The 17,086-nt window shown below is 40.2% G+C and overlaps 1 protein-coding gene across 2 annotated transcripts in view; it reads right to left on the bottom strand.

Annotated features, from left to right (window-relative positions):
• The window catches only part of nckap1 (NCK-associated protein 1), a 210,791-nt gene that overhangs the window by 91,269 nt on the left and 102,436 nt on the right, over positions 1–17,086 (bottom strand). For both annotated transcript variants that reach the window (XM_078551916.1, XM_078551917.1), the window contains exons 14-16: positions 8,324–8,405; positions 8,113–8,171; positions 1,858–2,003 (exon numbers count right to left, since the gene is read on the bottom strand). In XM_078551916.1, coding sequence (XP_078408042.1) covers positions 1,858–2,003; positions 8,113–8,171; positions 8,324–8,405 — 287 coding nt within the window. The remainder of the gene's footprint in view (positions 1–1,857; positions 2,004–8,112; positions 8,172–8,323; positions 8,406–17,086) is intronic.

Raw genomic sequence — 17,086 nt, 5'->3', positions numbered from 1 at the left:
TTTTAAGAATATATTTGGAACCATTTTTTGAAGAAGATCTCACTCTTCAATGTACTCTTGCTTTTAAATGTTGGAATAGGGAGTTGGATTGAGTAACATTTTCAGAAACACAATGTTGTGATTGGATTTGGTATTTATCTCAAAGTTATCCTGCAGAGCTTGCTTTAAAAGTCAAGTTATCCTTCGCCTGGGTTCTTGTCTTTATAGGGTCAAGTGCAAACTGTTTTTAGACGAGGTAATTACAAATCCACATCCCGCAGTACAGTTAAGTGCCAAGGCACTGTACAGTGTGTTGGACTAGTGGCAAGGTGCATTCCCAGGCACTTTCCTTTATTCCCCAATTTGCTGGAATAAGGAGGAAGAAAAGGTGGTTGACATACAAAACAGGCTGAGCTAAAGTCCAAAGAATCCAATTTTTGAAATGGAATCCAAAGACAGGGAGAGGAAAACAGAATCCTCATCAAATAGTTAATATACAAGTTTCTGCCATTGCACACCGATTTGAAAGATAAATGCTCATTTTTCTCTGTGATTTTGTTACAATTACACAATTATTATGGCTTCACGATGTAGGATCTGACAAAAGGAGAACAGCTGAAAGATGGGATTGAAGAGTGAGATTGTCCTGTTGGCAGGGATTTTAATGATACAAATCCATAAAATCTTGGGAGAGGCAGATGTGCCCATGTCCAAATCCACTGCGATGATTTTATTTCTAATGTATTTTAGCAACGGGATAATAAATTGAACAATTCAATGATTTACTTCTGAATAAACGTTATTCAGCCTCAGCCAAGCCCATGCTACTGATTCACTCAAGAAAAACGATTACAGACAGCCTCAGTACCTTAGAAAAGAAAATCCAGCTTTTATTTAAACAAAAATAATTTCTTTAGAAGCTATGTCAATGGCCTTCACTGTCAATTTTTTGCTCCCCCTCTTGAATTGTGTAGTTTGTAATTTTGAACACATGCAATGCCAAATAGGTAAATTGGCAGAGCATTCACATGAACTTCTTTGTGGACAGGAATGGAAAGCCCACATACTTAATTTATAAACAACAGGTAGCTGTGATGAAAGAACATATTTGCAGACACCATGGAGCAAACCATGGTGAGAAACATAAGTATACAGGAAAACTACATAAAGATAAATTTTCTGAGTTAGCTTTATCATTTAAAAAAGAGCAATCAATGGCTGCTAATGGTTGCTACATTAAGTGATGCTCCTGTGCTTGAATCCCCATAAACAGCAATGAGGTAAATGACCAGGAAATCAGTTTCTGTGACATTGCTGGGGTGGTGGTGGGGAGAAAGAGTGGGAGGGGAACACCTAAACAACAACTGTAATGCCTCTGACTGCTGCTATGGTATCATTTAATGTCTCATCCTAAAGTTGAGATTTCTGCACAGCACTCTCTCAGTACTGCACTGAGGTGTCAGTCTAGATTGTGTTTTCAAGTCTCTGGATGGGGTTTCATACCACAACCTTCTGATTCATAAGGGATTGCTAGTATTGAGCCAAGCCTAACACTATACAAATAAGCATCTACATTTATTTATCTAGCTCTTATTGGAAAATTTCAAGTCCTACATACAAAAGCAAAGACTACGTGCTTTGTCAAGCATCTACCAAAATATAGAAGTTTGAAGTCGAGGAGAACAAGTACAAAGTTTTTCTGCTCAAAAGCAACAGTTCCTGTAGACTCTTGTGGATATCTAAAATCAGCCCACTCAAGTAAAAGCCTTAAAACATAGGTATGATAATTCTTTGTTAAAATGTTTTCTGCTGTTCCTACTTGAATGCATTAAAAAAAAGCTCTTAATCCTGGGAATGAGAAACAGAATAAACACTCACCAGAAGATAGAGAGATCTGAAGTTTCCACCAGCATTTCAACCAAAGAATCTACCATTTTTGTGTGAAAAATAATAGTATTCATCATTTTTCCTAGCTCCTTGTGATCTGACAAATTAAGAGAAGCCTTGGAAACACTGGTATATGCCTGCAAACAAAATAAGTATTTTTTGGATCAAATATATTATGTAGATTTTAAAAAACTTTTAAAAATTCTACAGCCAATGTTTACCTCCCTTCTCCCTGAGCATGTTGAACTTGCTGAGGTATAGTTCCACAAACTACCTTCAGGGCTTCATCAAGAGGCCATTCTTTATGTCACAGAGTCCAGAATGATTTTGCATAGAAGGCTCATTCATCTCATCGTGCCTGTGCTGGTTCTTTGAAAGAGCTATCCGAATAGTTTCAGTCCACTGCTCTTTTCCCATAAGCTTCCCGCCAAGTATCTGTTCATTTCCTTATTAATAATTATTAAATCTGCTTCTACACTTCAAGGCATCGGCCACCGTGTCTCCCGCCAATGTGGTATGGCCACTGACACCAATGTGCGCATGTGCACTGGATTTCTGCACATATGCGAACCAATGACATCACTCCGCTAGAAAGCTTTTTTGTTCTTGTGGCAAATTTTTTTCAATAATGCTGATATGAGACATTATTTCCAGTGGTGGAAATAGGTTGAATATTTTTTAATATATAATTAGAAGCTGCAAACTGGAAATTTATTTTTCTGAACATTACAATTTCATGGTTCTTCTAAGGTCTTAATAATTAAAGACTCATGAACATTGCTGTCATAGTTTAGCATCTGAAATCCTCAATATGGTTATCCCACATAACTTGTTCAATGTTTACTATGCTGGTTCTTCAAATTTTTGAGTTCTTTTAGAAACTGAGATGTCACTGCTGTTACGCAAACAAAAGCATCCAACTTTCTGCACAGCTATATTGAAAATTGATTTTGGCATGGGTCAAGTTTCAATTTTGCTTCCTTGAATTTTTTTTTTGGAAGTATTATTTATATACCTTACAAGAAGCAGAAGCAGTAAAATACTGTCCTGCAACTCCAATACCTGTTTGATAAGCATCTCTGCTCCTGGCTGCTGCCTACTCTATCTCTAAACTCCAACTCCTTTCATCCCAGGAACCAGCCTAGTGAACCTTTTTTTAAATTGCTTCCAATGAAAGTATATCCCTTAAGTATGACGACCAAAACCGTACGCAGTATTATAAGTGCAGTCTTACCAAAGTCCTGTACAGTTGTAGCAAGTCCTCCCTACTTTTATATGCCAACCCCCTTGCGATAATTACTTATTGTACTTGCATGATAACTTTGCGATTCATGTACAAGGACGCCCAGAACACAAAACTGTAACACAACATTCTGCAGTCTTTCTCCATCATCTGCTAACTTTGAAACTGTACAGTGCATGCCACATAAATATATGTTAAGAACAGCAGGGGTCTCAACATCCACTCCTCGGGGACATCACTGCACACTTCCTTCTAGTCTGAAAAACAACTGTGCAACGCTACCCACTGCATTCTGCCCTTTAGCCAATTTTGTATCCACACAGCCACTGCTGCTTTAACCCCATATACAAGTCTATTATGTGGCTCTTTATGAGTACAGTAGCATAGTGGTTATGTTACTGGGCTAGTCATCCAGAACCCTGAGCTACCAATCCTGAGATTGGAGTTTAAATTCCAGCATGGCAGTTCGTGTGAATTTAAATTCAATTAAATAAATCTTCAAAAAAAAGCTAGTACAAGAAATAATGATCATGAAGCTATCAGATTGTTGTAATATATAAAATTTGTAATGGTGTATCTGTAATTTAGTATTTTATACCTTATTTGTTTAGTATAATCCTCTGGAATTGGAATTTAAACCTTACACCTATGGCTACCTTTTTAACCACAGAGCAGAAAGGTCCTACCTAGTTTGCACTGAGCGCTTAACTTGGGCATTATAGCCAGTTAGGCACTATAATTGACATGCCAGCTCACTTGAGCCAGAATAGGTCAAACCCTACTCCCCAACAGTCTAAAAACTTGCTGACATGGCCTAGTTTCACACATACTAACTTGATTTGAGATTGTTGATGAAATAATGGAGAGAGTAAAGCCCAACTGATTCACTAACTTCCTTTAGAGGGAAGGAAACCATGCTATCTTTACCCAATCTGTTTTTTTTAATGATCCAGATCCACATCAATTTGGTTGACTCTTAACTACCCTGTGAAATGGCTGAATAAGGCACTAAGGCAGCTCATCACCACATTCCCTAGGGCAAGTTGGGGAAGGGGGAAGGGGTGGGGGGGAAGATAAATGCTGGCCTTGCTAGTGACAGCTACATTCCATGATTAAATAAAAAAAACTTAATCAAGTGCCTCTTGAAAGTCCAAATGCATGCCAACTGCACTGTTTTCATGAACTCTCTCCATTATTTCATCAGCAATCTCAAATCAAGTTAGTATGTGTGAAACTAGGCCATGTCAGCAAGTTTTTAGACTGTTGGGGAGTAAGATTTGACCTATTCTGGCTCAAGTGAGCTAGCATGTCAATTATAGTGCCTAAGTGGCTATAATGCCCAAGTTAAGCTCTCAGTACAAACTAGGTAGGACCTTTCTGCTCTGTGGCTAAAAAGGTAGCCATAGGTGTAAAGTTTAAACTCCAATTCCAGAGGATTACACTAAACAAATACAGTATAAAACACTAAATTACAGATACACCATTACAAATTTAATATATGCAAAACAGATAAGAAATGCATAACCTAGATGTTAAGGTATTGTTAGAACTAAATATCAGTGGAAATACATCAATAACTGCAACCACTGTGCCACTCAAAGGAAAACCAAGCTACTCATGAACCCCAAAATAAAAGCAAATGTTGCAAGTACTCACCAGGTCTGTAACCATCTATAAATGAGTATGGATTTTTAACCAGAATTCTGACAAAACATCAATCGACTTTTTCTCTTTACAAATGATAATGGACTTAATGTTTATTGGCATAATTTTCTATCTTTTCCAGGTTTCCAGCACTTGAAGTCTCTTGCTTCATATTATGAACAAAATGTGTACCAGCAGTGGTCTACAGTATTCTAGATCACAAATCGAATATTGGGTCTTATTTTATTAAAATCAGATGGTTGTAACCAGGGTACAAGATCATCCAATAGTGTGAAAAAATATGATCAAGTAGAACAGTATTTATAGAATGTTGTAAAGCTACTGGATCCAAATTGTGAAGAAATTTATGCTCAATTAAATCAACTAGCCCCTAAGGGATAAAGTGAAAAATTAATAGGGCTCAGTAAAACTAAAGTAGTCTGAATTTTTCAGTAAATTTATTATCTAAAAGCCTTAGATTTTAGAGTTAAGGAAAACATTTCAGTTAACGTCGATATAAAATAAAGTGGCATCAGCACAGGAGACACAGCTGATTGGTGAGTAGCTGGTGAGTGTTTTCTTGATTTAAGCAGTAAGTTTAAAAATCTAACAGAGGCATGGAGTGTGCTTCCTGTTCCTTATGGGAACTCCATGACACATCATGGGTTTCGGAGCTTGAGCAGCAACTGATATCACTGTGGCGCATCCACGAGGTTCAGTGTTTTGTGGATAACACATTTTTAGATCTGGTCACCCCACAGCTTAAGGGTATGTAGGCAGAGAAGGAATGTATGACCGCCAGGCAGTCAAGAAGGTTCAGGCAGGTAGTGCAGGAATACCATGAGTGCATCGCACTCTCCAACTAGTGTTCTCTTCTGAATACTTGCGAGCGTGATGATTCTTCTGGGTTGTGCAGCCTAATCTATGGTGCCACGACTGGCTCAGCTTTAAAGGCGGGGGTGGGCGCAGGGGAATAATGGAAAAACAACAGTGATAGGTAATTTCATAGTCAGGAGAATAGACAGGAATTTCTGCGGTTGCAGGTGTGGATCTAGGTAGTATGTTGCCTCCCTGGTGCCATGAACAGCTGCAGAACACTCTGAAGTGGGGAGGGTGGACAGCCAGTGGTCTTGGCCTATATCAGCACCAGTATAGTTAGAGAGAGGGAATGTTTAGGGAGAGTTTAGGAAGCTAGAAAAGAAAGTAACCAGCAGGAACTCAAAGGTAGTAATCTTCAATTGCTCCCAGTACCACATGCAAGTGAGTATAGAAGTAAGAGAATAGAGCAAATGAATGTCTAATTGGAGAGATGGTGCAGGAAGGAGGGCTTTCAATTCCAGGGACATTGGGACTGGTCTGGGAGAGATGGGATTTGTAAAGGCTGAATGGGTTGCGCCTGAACAGAGCCAGGAGCAATGGCCTTGGCGAGCGATTTGCTAGTGCTTATGGGAAGGGTTGAAACTAACTCGGCAGAAGTGTGGGAACCAGGAGGTATTATCAGAGAGGAAAACCAAGGTGCACAGAGAATTGGCTGAGCAACAGGAAACAGGCAGTAGCTGTGAACGGTTGTTCTTCGGGCTTGGGGAGGGTACATAGTGGGGTTCTCCAAGGTTCAGTGTTCGGATCTCTGCTTTCCTTGATATATCTTAATGACCCATACTTGCGTGCATAAGTTGCAATTTCAAAATGTGCAAATGACACAAAACTTTAGAAATATTGTGAACTGTGAAGGGGATAGTGTTAGCCTTCAAGGAGGTCATAGACGGGGCGGTGGAATAGGCACACAAGTGGCTGATGAAAATTAATGCAGAGAGGTGTGAAGCAATTCATTTTAGTAGGAAGAATGAGGAGAGACAACATAAAAAGATGCAATTCTAAAGTGGGTGCAGGTGCACAGTGACCTGGTTGTATATGGGCGTAAAGTAATTGAAGATAGCAGGGCAGGTTGAGAAAGCATTGAATAAGCATATTGGATGTCAGGCTTTTCAAATAGGGACAGAGTACAAAAACAAGGAATTACAATAAACCTGTATAAAACACTGGTTCAGTCTCAACTGAGTACTGCACCCAGTTCTGGACGCCACACTTCAGGAAGGATGTGAAGACATTAGAGAGGTGCGGAAACAATTACGAGAATGGTTCAAGGGCTGAGGAATTTCAACTATGTAGATAGATTGGAGAAGCTGGGACTGTTCTCCTTAAAGAAGATTAAGTAGAAATTTAACAGAGGTGTTCAAAACCACGAGTGGTCTGGAGTATAGTTGGGGAGTATCCCTGTTGATGGAAGGATCCAGAACCAGAGGACATTGATTTAAGCTGACTGACAAAAGAAGCAAGTGTTAGGAGGAAAAACGTTTTTACGCTAGTGGTTAGGATCTGGAATGCACTACCTGAGTGTGAGGTGGAGGCAGGCTCAGGTGAGGTCTTCAGACGAGAACTGGCTAATTATCTGAAGAGAAAAAACATGCAGGAACGTAGGGGAAAAAGCAGGGAAGTAGGACCAAGAGAGTTGCTCTTGCAGTTAGCCAGAAAGGGCATGATGGCCAAATGGCCCCCTTCTGTACTGTAACCATTCTATGATTATATGAATCTAATATCAACTGTGATGGTTTGTGATTTCTTGGCATAAATTGTGTTTTGTTAATAATTCAGTTTATTTGATCTGTTGTACTATCGGTGGAATTTATAAACCCTTGTCTAAATCATTTACTTACTAAAAAAAGATAGCAAATGCATCATTGTTCAAGTCCGTAGCATACTGCCCCAATTATTCTCTATTGCTGCATTTCCAACAGAGTCTCCTCATGGCGTATACAAATATAGGAAAGAGGCAGACAGAAAAAGACCAGTTGGTCCACTGAGCCTGTTCCAATCAGTTATGTAACATTTAAGTGTCATGACCCTCAATACTAGAGGGGCTACACCTATCCATTAACAGTCCTGCAGTCTCTCCTGGGAGGGGAAAAAGTGGATTTAAAAATTTGGACTGCAAAAAGTTAAAACCACTTCAGCTTTATTGTCCATGCAATATCATGGGCTTTAATTTTGCTTACAAGTTACCTGAGCTGAGAATGTATGTAGAGATCCTCAAACAGATGGAAAATTACAAGACAAATCTTCAAGTTCCTAAAAATATACTAATAGGTATAAATTGATTTCTTAGTTAGCCAAATTATATTTTTGTTTTGACTGTAACAAACAGTTCACACCAATGATAATGCTTTCTAATTCCGGAGAGGGAAAAGGAAACAAGAAGATTTTCCTGACAAATATTTTATTAGTTCCACAGCTTTCATTTGAGTACACATATTAACATGCTGTTTCAACATTGTCAACAAATAAGATTAGTCGGTTCTTACCTGCAGTCTAAACCAGTCCAGTCTCATTCCTCGGAAATCAAATACTTCTCCATCTTCAACTATATTATGCAAAAAAAATGTTTTGACTTTACACAGGAAAAACAGCATTTCATTATCAAGCATAAATTTACTTTTTTTCATAATTCAGTCTCAAAGTAGACAAAATATTGAAGTATCTGCTAATATGAATCAAAAGGAATGATTGGTTCACCTTGCTTTACACTTAAGGAAGTCATAGTGTTCACAAAGGAAGACATAATGATGGATTCATCTTCTGGACACACGGAAAGATTCTAGAATGGAAAAATTGCATGAAAATATTCAGTATTGCTAAAATATAATTATTTACTTCTCCAAGTTAGAGGTGGGAGGAAATTGCTTACAGAATTCACTTCTTTGAAAAAAAAACTTAGGTCATTAGAATCTGTTTGATGCTACCACTTAAGCTTATTATAGTAGGAAAGTAGCCTTCTGTTTTTCATATCTGACATTGGCCTGCATGTGGGACTCGTGCTCCACTGTAAACATTCTATCAGTGACTTTAAAATCTGCACAGCCAGAAGGGAGTCACACACTGTCCATGATTTTTGCAATTAAAATTAATGGTTAGAAAAGCAGTTTCAACTGAAATTTTAATATGCACGTCAGGCAAGCGAGGCTGCCCGTTGAAAGTGAGGATTCCTACAGAGTTATTCCTTTTAAGGGAAGCGTTATTTTAACTTTTACAATGTACAAAAGTTAAAGTATTTTCGAGTTAGAGTATGATCGTGATTGTAAGCATGACTACAACACATTCATTAGAAAGATAAATTACTTACCTAGTAAACCATTTTCCACTTCTCAAGTAATATGTATCTTTCACACACTGAGAACAGAGCCCAGCTTGATGAAATTGTGGGAAACTACATGTGAAGCATGCATATTAAAATGTAATCTTGACACATCAGATTTCACCTCTTACTATGGTGACATGGAAAGCATTGGGACCTGAGCCACGGTGCTAATCTGTTTTGACCAGAAATCAATAACTCACAAACCTAAAAGTATACCTTAAAAAGTTTTTGGGAATGGATGAATGGGGGTGAAGGATGCACAGCACATGAAGATAATCCTACTAGACATGTAATCTATCTTCAACATTGTGCATTTTCTAGAGGGATATATCACAGTAATACAAAATTAGACGTGCATTTTCCTTAGGGGTATATCACAGTAACAGAAAATTAGAAGTGAAAAGAGCCACCTGCAGATCAAGCATAAATGGCAAGCATAACACCAGTTTCAGTAATAATTTGCCAAGAAAACTGTTACATGCTACAGTTAAATATAGATAATACTTAGCAAATGTGCAAGAACTGCTCTGTATAACAGCCTTGCATGTGGTATCAATTAAGATATGACTGACAGTTGCTGGTAAAACGACCATGCAACCTATGGACAATCACAAGCTTTCTCACTGGCCTTCTTCACTACAAAATGGTAGAGGTACTCTATCATTTAGCTGTCTGCTACATAGGTACTGAAGTGCACTGGGTCATTGCACGATAAAAAAAGAGCAACCTATTCTGCACAGGAGACATAACTTGGGGCTCCACAAGAAATCACAGAAAAGCAGCGGGGAATAATGTTTCAGTTCTGGCTTGCCTAGCTAGTGATAAAGTTAGGTGATAACTTGTTGCCTAATACAAAACCAAGATGTGAATTCACAGGAAAACAGATATGTGATTGGTTGCAAATATTTTATTTGTTTATCTTCAGAGCTCAATTTATTAGTAATTGTAAGGTTTTATTAGTTGCAGTATGGTTTACTATCAGCAGTGAAGGTTATTGGGAGCAGCAGTGTTTATTATTATAAATTAAGAAAAATAATGAACTAACTCAGTATAAAGATGGCAGGGCAGGTGATGTGTTGCGACTGCAGAATATGGGGCTCTTGGACAGCAGCGTGATCCAGAGAAAACACATCTGCAAGTGTCTGGGGCTCGAGAAGGTTCAGGGTCACTGAGCTGGAGGTCGAGTTGCAGACACTGACACATCAGGGAGGGAGGGAGGTGAAACTGTACCAGAAGGCAGTAACACCCATTAGGATAGGGTCTTCTGATTTGGTCAGGGACAGGAAGGTGTGACTGAGAGTGAAGCAGGTATGGGGAATCAGAAGGTGGGAGTGGAGGAGCCTCAGCCTTTGCAATTGTCCAACAGGTTCGGTGTGCTTGCAACCACTATGGATGACCATGTCACCATGGTACAGGAGGCCATTCAAGCGGGGGAGTAAAGAGGGTTATAGTGGTATGAGGGGACAGTTTAGTCGGGGGATAGACTCTGCAGCATAGAATTTGAGTCCAGAAGGCTGTGTTTTGCCTGGCAGGAGGTAGGGTTTGGGTCATCTGCTCTGGGCTGGAGGGCAACTTGCAGTGGGAGGGGGAGGATCCAGTGGTTGTGATCCACATAGGTAAGGCTAGGGAAGAGGTTCTGATTAAGGAGCATCAGTAGCTAGGGGCCAAATTAAGAAACAAAGCCTCAAAAAGGTAACAATCTCTGGATTATCTAAGCCATGATAAATTGGTGTCAGTAAATAAGATTAGGGAGTTGAAAGCATGGCACAAAGACGGGCGTGAGAGAAATGGGTTTTGATTCATGGTGTACTGCCACCAATACAGGGGATAATGGGAGCTGTACCATTGGGGCGGTCTTCACCTGAACCGTGCTGAGGCCAGTGTTCTGGCAAGTTGTATAACAAGGGGGGATGGAGAGAATTTTAAAGTAAATAGTGGGGGCAAGGGATCAATTGTGGAAAGATGTGATCAATTAAATAGAGAAGACAAGACAAGAGAGCAAGGTAGCAATAAGAGAAGTGATAATCAAAGCAAGGAAGGGAGGGACAGAACATGCAAACTTAAGAGTGCACCAGCAGGTAAGGCCAGAGATTGCAAAAATGGTAAAAAGACAGTTAAAGGCTCTGTATCTAAATACGCACAGCATGTGTTAAAAAAAGGTGAATTGACAGCTCAAATAGAAATAAATATTTATAATCCGACAGCCATTAGAGACATGGATACAAGGTGACAAAGACTGAGATCTGAATATTCAAGGATGCATGACATTTAGATAGGACAGGAAGCTAGGAAAAGGTGGTAAATAGCTCTGCTAATTAAGGATGATATTAGCACAATAGAGAGAGATAACCTTAGTTTTAAAGATCAAGATGTAGAATCAGTCTGGATAGAGGTAAGAAATAGTAAAGGTATGAAGCCACTTGTGGAAGTATTTTATAGTCCTCCAACAGTAGCCACAATATAGGATGGGGTATACAAGGAGGATGGGGGCTTGTGAGAAAGGTATGGTGATAAACATGGGTGATTTTAAATATATATACATAGATTGGGATAATCAGATTGGCAAAGGTAGCCTGGAAGATGAGTTTATATTGTGTTTTTGGGATAGTTTCTTAGAGCAGCAGGTGCTAAAGCCAACCAGAGAGCAGGCTAATCTGGATCTGGTAATGTGCAACGAGACCAGATTAACTAATGATCTTATAGTAAAAGGTTTCCCTAGGGAGCAGTGATCATGACATGATTGAATTTCACATTCAGTTAGAGGGAAAGAAGAGTGGGTCTTAGACTAGTGTTTTGAACTTAAAAAAGGACAATTATGAGGATATGAAGTCAGAGCTGGCTAAAGTGACCTGGGAAATTAGGTTAAGGGATAAGTCAGTAGTGATGCAGTAGCAGACATTTAAGGAGTTATTTCAGAACACTCAGCAAAGATACATTCCAGTGAGGAAGAAAGACTCTAGAGGAAGGACATACCATCTGTGGCTAACTAAGGAAGTTAAAGATAGTATTAAATTGAAAGAAAAAGTACAATTCTGCGAAGATTAGTGGCAGATTAGAAGACTAGGCAGAATATTAAAAGCAAAGAATGGATAAAAAAATGAGGGAGAAATTAGAGAAAGCTAGCTAGAAAATCATATATTAAGAGTTTCTACAGGTAATTAGAAAGGAAAAAGGTAAAGTGAATGTTGGTCCTCTACAGAGTGGGTCTGGGGAACTAATAATGGAAAATAAGGAAATGGTGGATGAATTGATCAGATATTTTGTCTTCACTGCAGAGGGTACAATAACATCCTATAAATAAGTGTGCATCAAGGTGAAAAGGAGGGAGGAGCCTAAAATAATTACAATCACCAGAGAAAGAGTACTGAGAAAATTATTTGAACTAAAAGCTGACAAGTCCCCAGGTCCTAATGGACATCATCTTAGGGCCTTAAAAAAGTGGCTGCTGAGATAGTAGGTTTAAATTTCCAAAGTTCACTAGATTCTGGAAAAATCCCATCAGATTAGGAAATAGTGAATGTAACTCCTCTATTCATGATAGGAGGGAGGCAGAAAGCAGGAAGCTACAGGCCAGATAGCTTAATATGTCATTGGGAAAATGCTGGATTCTATCATTAAGGAGGTTATAGTGGGGTACAGAAAATCTTAATGCAATCACAGAGAGTCAACATGGTTTTGTGAAACGGAAATCCTGTTTCACTAACTTATTAGAGTTCTTTCAGGAACTAACAAGCAACATGGATAAAGGAGAACCTGTGGATGTGGTGTGCTTGGATTTCCAGAAGGCATTTGACAAGGTGTCACATCAAAGGTTACTACACAAAATAAGAGCTCAGTGTAGGGGGAAAACATATTAGCATGGATAGAGGATTGGTTAGTTAATAGGAAACAGTGAGTGGGCTTAATAAGCATAAATGGGTCATTTTCAGGCTGGCAAGATGAAACGAACAGAGTGGCACAAGGATCAGTGCTGGGGCCTCAACTATTTACAAGCTATATTTATGGCTTGGATGATGGGACCGAATGTATGGTTGCTAAATTTGCTGATGACAAAGGTCGATTGGAAAGTAAGTTGTGAAGAGGACATAAGGAGTCTGTAAAGGGATATGGATAGGTTAAGTGAGTGGGCAAAAATTTGGCATATGGAGTGTAATGAGAGAAAATGGGAATTTGTCACTTTGGCAGGAAGAGTAAAAAGGCAGCATATTATTTAAATGGGGAGAGGTTGCAGAATTCTGAGGTACAGAGGGATCTGGGTGTCCTGGTACATGAATCACAAAAAGTTAGTATGCAGGTACAGCAAGTGACTAGGAAGGCAAATAGAACGTTGTCATTATATTCCATTCTCCTTGCAATAAAAGGGATGTTTTGCTACAGTTGCATAGAGACCACATCTGGAGTACTGTGTACCGTTTTGGTCTGCTTATTTAAGAAAGAATATAAATGCATTAGAAGTTCAGTGAAAGTTCATTCGACTGATACCTGGGATTGGGGGTGGGGACACTATCTCATGAGGGAAGGTTGGACAGGCTGGGCCTGTATCCATTGGAGTTTAGAAGAATGAGACATGATCTAATTGAAACAAGATCATGGGGGTACTTGACAGGGTGGATGCTGAAAGGATCTCTTGTAGGAGGGTGTAGAACTAGGGGACACAGTTTAAAAATAAGGGCTCTCCCATTTATGTGAGGAGAGTCTCCCAAGGAAGTGAGGAGAATGTTTTCTGAGGATAGAGAGCCTGTGGAGTTCTCTTCCCCAGAGAGCAGTGGAGGCAGGGTCATTGAATACTTTCAAGGCTGAGTGAGAGAGATTCTTGATTGACAAGGGAGTCAAAAGGTATAGGAGGGAGGCAGGAAAGTAGAATTGAGGCCATAAGAAGATCAGCCATGATCTTACTGAATAGCACAGCAGGCTTGACAGGCTGAATGGCCTACTCCTGCTACCATTTCCTATGTACGTATGTGGCTTTAGAGAAAGCCCCAGATGAATCCAAGGACTCCATTTAGAATGCCAAATCAAGTAAGCCTCATCTACAATTAGGACCTGTAATTCACCACCTCGAGAAACTAAAACACACAAACAGCAGTGCAGCTGTCCACACAAGAAACCCACATTCAAACTTCAATTTCCATCTTTCCCTCCCCCCCACCCCACTCAGTTATGCTGCTGTAGCCATTCACACATCTGGGTCTTGAACACATATTTCATTTCTCTAATTTGTATCATCATTGCCTACCTGTGTCTTACACCATGACAATCATTTAATTATCTCTGCCACACAATCTTTTTCTCCACACCAACTTTTCACTGGCTCTTTTCCTCATGTTTTGAAAGGTCACAAGACCTGGAGCATTAACCTTACTTTTCTCTCTCCACAAATGCTGTCTTTATTCCAGTATTTTCCAATACAAATCAAAGAACCTTGATTGCTGCAGATACTAGGTTGTAAAGAATTAAGCTAAGGTCACAATTGGAAACAAGTGCAGATTTAACTGGGTATATTTTCTAAGAGCTTGTGAAAAACTGGAGAAACAAAATACAAACAAGCCATAACTGACTAACTCTCATGCTGGCGACATCAATGTTGAACCTGTTGGCACATGGACATCAAAATGAGATGGAACAAATCAATATTACAGAATATTAGCTCCACTCTTCACTGAGAGATCTCGGTTAGTTGATCTACTGGGTTGGATCAAGGTATCTACCATTTGGAACAAAAGACTGATCTTATGGCGGATTGTTTTCAGTTTTGAATGCAATATTTGACTGTCGCAGGAATTTTTTAAAATTATTCATTCATGGGATGTAAGCATCACTGGCAAGACCAATATTTATTGCCTATTCCTTGAGAAGATAGTGGTTAGTCATCTTCTTGAACTGTAGTTTGCATTGTGTAGGTACATTCACAGTGCTGTTAAGGAGGTAGTTCCAAGATTTTGACACCGTGACAATGAAGGTCAAGCGGCTTATTTCCAAGTCAGGATACTGTATGACTTGAGGGAAACTCTGAGGTGATGCTCCCATTTGTCTGCTGCACTTTTCCTTCTAGATAGAAGGAGTTGCAGATTTGGAAGGTTCCATCGAAAGAGCCTTGGTGAATTGCTGCAATGCACCTTGTAGATGGTACACACTGCTGCCACTGCGCGTCAGTGGTGAAGTGAGGTGAATGTTTAAGGTGGTAGATGGGTGCCATTCAAGCAGGCTGCTTTGTTTTGGATGATGTCAAGTTACTTGACTGTTGTCAGAGCTGTACTCATCCAGGAAAGTGGAGAGTATTCCATCACACCCCTGACTTGTGCCTGGTAGATGGTGGACATGCTTTGGGCTTTCAGGAAGTGAGTTACTTGCCTCAGAATTCCCAGCCTCTGACCTGCTTTGTAGCCACATTTGTGTAACTGGTCCAGTTAAGTTTCTGGTCAACAGCAACCCCCAGGATGTTGATGGTGGGGGGATTCAGCAATGGCAATGCCACTGAATGTCATTGGGAGATGGCTAGATTCTCTCTTGTTGGAGATGATCATTACCTGGCACTTGCGTGACTTGTCATTCATCAACCCAAGCCTGACTTTTGTCGAGGTCTTCCTGCATGCGGGCATGGACTGCTTCATTAAGTGAGTAGTTATGAATGGGGGCTAAAACTGTTTATTCATCAGCAAACATCCCTATTCTGACCTTATGTTGCAGGGAAGTTCATTGGCAAAGCAACTGAAGATGGTTGGGCCAAGGACACTGTCCTGAGGAACTGCTTCAGCAATGTCCTAGATTGAAATAATTGGCTAACAACTAACACCATCTTTTGTGCTAGGTATGATTCCCAGCCAGTGGAGGTTTCTCTCCATTAACTTGTATTTTACTCAGGCTTTTTGATGCCATGCTCAGTCAAATGCTGCCTTAATGTCATTCTCACCTCATCCCTCAAATGTAGCTCTTTTGGTCCTGTTTGGACCAACCCTACAATGAGGTCCGAATCCAATTGGACCCCAAACTGAACATCTGTGACCAGCTTGTTGCTGAGTAAGTGTCGCTTGACAGCACATTTGACAACTCCTTTCATCACTTTGCTAATAATTGAGAGCAGGCTGATGGGACAGTAACTGGCTGGATTGGATGTATCTGATTATTTGTGGGCAGGACATACCTGGGCAATTTCCACAGACTGGTAGATGCCAGTGCTGTATCTGTACTGGAACAGGTTGAATAGCGACATGGCCTGTTCTAGAGAATGTCTTCACCACTACAGCTGGGATGTTGCCGGGATCCATAGCCTTTACTGTTTCCAGTGTGCTCTGCCATTTCTTGATATCATGTGGTGTGGCTCAAATCGGCTGAAGGCGACTGGCATCTGTAATGCTGGGGACCTCAGGCGAAAGCCAAGATGGATCATTCAACACTTGTGGCCGAAGATGGCTGCAAACACCTCAACATTGTCTTTAGAACTGATGTACTGGATTCCAAAAGTGCAGCTATGAGAAAAGATTGGCTAGGCTAGAGTTGTTTTCCTTAGCAAAGAGAAGGTTGAGGCGTGACCTAATTGAGGTGTACGAAATTATGAAGGGCCTAGACAGGGTAGGCAGAAAAGACCTGTTTCCCCTAGCTGAGGGGTCACTTACCAGGGGCATAGGTTTAAGGTGATTGGTAGAAGGATTAGAGGGGACATGAGGAAAAACTTTCACCTCAGAGGGTGAATTAGGCACCAATTCACTGCCTAAATTGGTGATTGAGGCTGAAATGCTCAACTCATTTAAAAAAGGTACCTGGATCTGCACTAGAAGTGCTGAAATCTGCAAAGCCACGAACCAAGTGCTGGAAAGTGGGATTAAAAATGAGCAGCTAGTTTTTTTTTGGCTAGCGCAAACCTGACAGGCTGAATCGCCTCTTTCTGCGCTGTAACTTTTCTATGGTTCTATGGATGATCTTGGAATCTCTTGGTTGCTTAATTGTTCACAACCATTCACGAATGGACAGGGCAGGTCTGCAGAGTTTTGATCTGATTTGTTGGATACAGAACTGCTTAGCACTCTCTGTGGCATACTGTTGCCGCCATTTGTAATCCTGTGGTGTAGCCTCACCACGTTGCCATCTCATTTTTAGATACACTTGATGCTGTTCCTGGCATGCGCTCCCTTAGCTCGATGTCA

This window comes from Cetorhinus maximus, chromosome 11, assembly GCF_964194155.1.
Source record: "Cetorhinus maximus chromosome 11, sCetMax3.hap1.1, whole genome shotgun sequence".
NCBI lineage: Eukaryota > Metazoa > Chordata > Chondrichthyes > Lamniformes > Cetorhinidae > Cetorhinus > Cetorhinus maximus.
This window is presented reverse-complemented; position numbering and strand designations above follow the sequence as displayed.